Source organism: Cannabis sativa, chromosome 2, assembly GCF_029168945.1.
Source record: "Cannabis sativa cultivar Pink pepper isolate KNU-18-1 chromosome 2, ASM2916894v1, whole genome shotgun sequence".
NCBI classification, from domain to species: Eukaryota; Viridiplantae; Streptophyta; class Magnoliopsida; order Rosales; family Cannabaceae; genus Cannabis; species Cannabis sativa.
The window spans coordinates 21,721,099-21,725,135 of record NC_083602.1 but is presented as its reverse complement, the minus strand read 5'-3'; the positions used below and the strand labels follow the sequence as shown (position 1 = coordinate 21,725,135).

Here is a 4,037-nt window from a genome sequence, read left to right as displayed (position 1 = left end):
AGTACATATATAAGTAAATGATAGTTGATATAATGTAATACTAATGAGCTAATTATGAGAGTTTGCACGATCAATCGGCCGTAGAAACAAACAATTTCCTCAAATATAAGAAGCTAATTATGCTGATCTATATATACTTATGTTAAAGTTTACACATGGACTGAGAAAAGAAAAAAACAAATGCTCATATATATATATATATATATACATAAACTTCGAAAGATGATTAGAAAACTATATAGCTTATAACTAAATGACCTTTTCTTACACCCTAATAACTTATATGAATAGCCAATTAATAGGTCTACATAATAATGCAATCATATACTTAAATAGCAAGACAACTAACATTTCATCAAGAGTGTAGTATATAGCAGATCTTTTTCCCAGAAATGAGTTTTAGAATCTATACATATGATAGAATTTCATATCTCTTATATCAATATATTCTCTCTCCACACACAAACACACACACATATAAAATACATAAATAATTAATACTATGATCTCAAAATATATTGCACCAATTATATTTACGAGTTTCTACATTCACAATCACAAGAAGACATGACACCAAACTATAAATATATATATAGATTACTTAACAATTAATGTCCTTGATTTCAGATGATTAAATAATAATAATAACTCAAAACTATCCAATCTAATTGATATTTATATACATTAAGAAGTACAAAATTAAGCCAATTAATTACACGAGCAGCAGTGCTAGAATCCATAGATATAGAGAACAATATATATATTCAATTAACATATTTAAATATACATACATACACACATGCACGGATTAAGATCAATGATTTTTAAAAACAAAAATATTGTTGAATTCATGACTAAGTATAGTAGTGTTGTGAGTTTAGCTGGCAGCTACATATAATATATATAAATAAATTAGAAAAAAGATAATCTAATAAACTTTGTCCTTAATAGAGATCTCATAATTAGATTGCCTTTAATACTAATACCTAACCTTGACTCTAAGCTAATAGTAGTACTCTCGTGAGCTTTCCATTTCCATATATATAACCATATAGCTAGGTCACAGCTAAGGGAGATGCATATATAATATAGATTAAATCTCTCTATTAATTAATTATTCATCATTAATTAATTATTCTTATTATTAAATTGCTCCAGATCAGTACACAGAGAGAAAAAATAACATAAAAGTAATAAGCTAGAGACATGCACATAGAATATCTGTCTCATGATCTTATACATTTGTATAAATTAGAAATTAAGTCTATCTAAAATTATTGATCAAATATATATTTATATATATTATAAATAGTGTAATGTTTTTATAAAATTATTATATGTGGTGTGTTGAGAAAACACAAACCATTATTCAATATGTAATGCAATAATGAGAAATATATATAAATATATACTCTATATCCACATTTAAATTATATATAGTAAGACACACATATATACAAATGCATAGAATAATAAAGATGATGATAACAAATTAAAAGAAAAGATGATTAATAACAAGAGAAAGCAAGAAATACTTATGTTATTTTTTTTTACAGAGATATTGATATCGATCTAATGTTTAATTAATTGTATGCAGTAGTTTCAGAGTACAACCATTATCATTTTTTTTTTTTTTTGCGGTGAATAGTCTAATCCCACTATACCACCCTTGCTGTTCTTCACTGCCAGTTTTCACCCTTAAACAGCAAATATAAGGACGACGTTGCCCCCAAATTCAAACGTATTATATTGTTCTGATAAAAAAACACACAAAATTACTCAATAATTAAAATTAAATTACTAAATCTAAAACACACCCACAAATATTCAAAGACTATAAAGAAGAAAAGATAGTATTTTTTTTTCTCTCAAAGAAAAAAAAAATACTAAACTAATTAATAGTTATCATGAATCGAATAATATCAATCGTTTATTATTAATAATAATATATAATATATAATACATGCATACCCATATGAAAGAGATATCCGATAGTAGAGTTGTTGTTGATGATGATCTAACTAGTACCGGTGGCGGAAGCAGCAGCGGCGTTGGCGGAGGCAGCAGCGGTGGTGGATGTGATTTTGGGCTTAGGCCTCTTCCTCTTCTTCTCATAGCTAACACCGCGGGCTTTGGCCTGAAAGTCCCTAACCTCACGCAAGTAAAGCCTGACGGCGCGTGCACCGAACGGGTTAGCTTCGGGTCGACCACCGTGTTCTTCGTAGGCTGCGCGGAGGCGACCGATCAGGGCATCGAGGCTGCCCCAGGCCTGGCGGAGCGGGCAGGGGCAGGGAGCCGGAGGATTAGGGAGACCGAAAAAGGGGCAGGTTTGGTTGTGAACCTTAGTCTTCCCGAACTGGTCTAGGTAACGGAGGAACTCGAGCACGTGGGCCCCGCTACACATCGGGAGAGACAGTGGTGGCCGGTGGTTCCTCAGGTACTGGCAGAAGGTGTTCCAGTCTCTCCTCTTCTGGTTCTCGTACCGGCTCGGCGTCGTGGCTGCTCCAGCCGAGCCTCCGCCGATTAAGGAAGCTGAGTTGGCATCTGTTGTAACGGTAGTAGTAGTAGTAGTGCCTGAGGATGTGGCTTTGTATGAAGCCATGTGATTGTTACTGTTGTTGTTGTTGTTGTTGGGTTCTGAAACTATATCCATAACAGTATATATATATATATAACACTGATGATGATGATGATGATATATAGATATAATTTCTTGATTTGTTTGAGCTAGGAGGTAGCTAGGGTTATATATGGTTGTGGTAATTTAATTTTATTTTCTAGTTGTGGTGTTGTTAAGGTGTAATCAATGATGGGATTGGGTGTAGTTTCTCTCTTTCTCTCTCTCTCTCTCTCTCTCTTATATATGTATGTATATATATTTATATTATATAGATAGTAGAGGAGGAGGAGGGGGAGGTATAATCAGTGAATCTAGCTGCCATTTGATGCTAAAAGTGGAAATCATGGACTGGGAAAGAACTACCTTAGAAGAAGAGAATAGTAAATAGTAGTGAACAAAAGAAAACTGCTGTTTCTGCTGCTGCTGCTGTATCTAGATTTTGCATTTGCATGGTTTCCATATATATCTTTTTGTCAGAGTGTTAGCTAGTAGTAGTGACTTAAGAGAGAAAGAGAGAGAAATAAACAAGTTAAAGTGTGACTGGTGATTGGTGAGAAATAGAAAAGGAATATAAAGGAAAAGGAGAATCACACCTACACTTGTGTCTAAATATTACTTCTAGGATGAAATAATTAGGATATAAATAGTTAATACTTTTTTATTTTTTTAGGAAACAAATTAAAACAGTGGATATTGATGATGTTGATCTATATATATATATTCTCTGAAGGGGGGAAACCTTTTAAAACTGCAGTAGTTATTTTAGGTGAATGAATAAAATCTGATAGAGGAGAAAAGGTTTTCTGGGAGTGTTTTAATAATAATAATAATAATATATAATATTGGGTTTTTCTCTTTTGAGGAAAAGGGTAAAGAGAAAAACAAAGAAACAGAAACTCAAGTCTCTAATAAGTGAGGAAAGTTAATTGACAGATGTGTGTTGTGTTGTGATTGGAAGGAGAGAGAGTTTTGAGTTTTTGAAGTTGAAGTAGTAAAGAGGAGGCCAGTGAGGTGTTTTGCCATAATAGGACAAGTTTGGCAGAGAGAGAACAGAGATGATTGTGACCATAGGTAGGTTCCTATGCACATCACTACCGCACAGTATTCCCTCTCCCCTCTCACTCACATGTATCTTACATTCTTACCCCTCCTATCAGCGCGTGCATCAACTATACCAAAAAGAAAAAAAAAATTAAACTTCACGATTACAAAAAAAAAAATATAATTTGGAATAAAAGAAATAAGTAAGCAATGGAGTAAAAATTTATTTTACCATATATTATGAGTTACAAAATTATAGATTTTATTAATATTAAAAAAATTACAACTAATAAAATAAACTAGAGTGTCTATTGAACATTGATATTAGATTACATTTCTCAATGATTGACTCAACTAGATTAAATTAAAAAATGCC

At 32.2% G+C, this 4,037-nt stretch overlaps 1 protein-coding gene across 1 annotated transcript; it reads right to left on the bottom strand.

Moving 5' to 3' along the window:
- Window positions 1-1,485: 1,485 nt before the first annotated feature.
- LOC115719184 (protein LIGHT-DEPENDENT SHORT HYPOCOTYLS 1) lies at window positions 1,486-3,562 on the bottom strand. The gene is made up of 2 exons (XM_030648130.2): window positions 1,972-3,562; window positions 1,486-1,754 (listed from the first exon to the last, which is right to left on the bottom strand). Exon 1 carries the CDS (start codon window positions 2,651-2,653, stop codon window positions 2,018-2,020), a length of 636 nt encoding a protein of 211 aa, XP_030503990.2. The 5' UTR covers window positions 2,654-3,562; the 3' UTR covers window positions 1,486-1,754; window positions 1,972-2,017.
- Window positions 3,563-4,037: the final 475 nt, after the last annotated feature.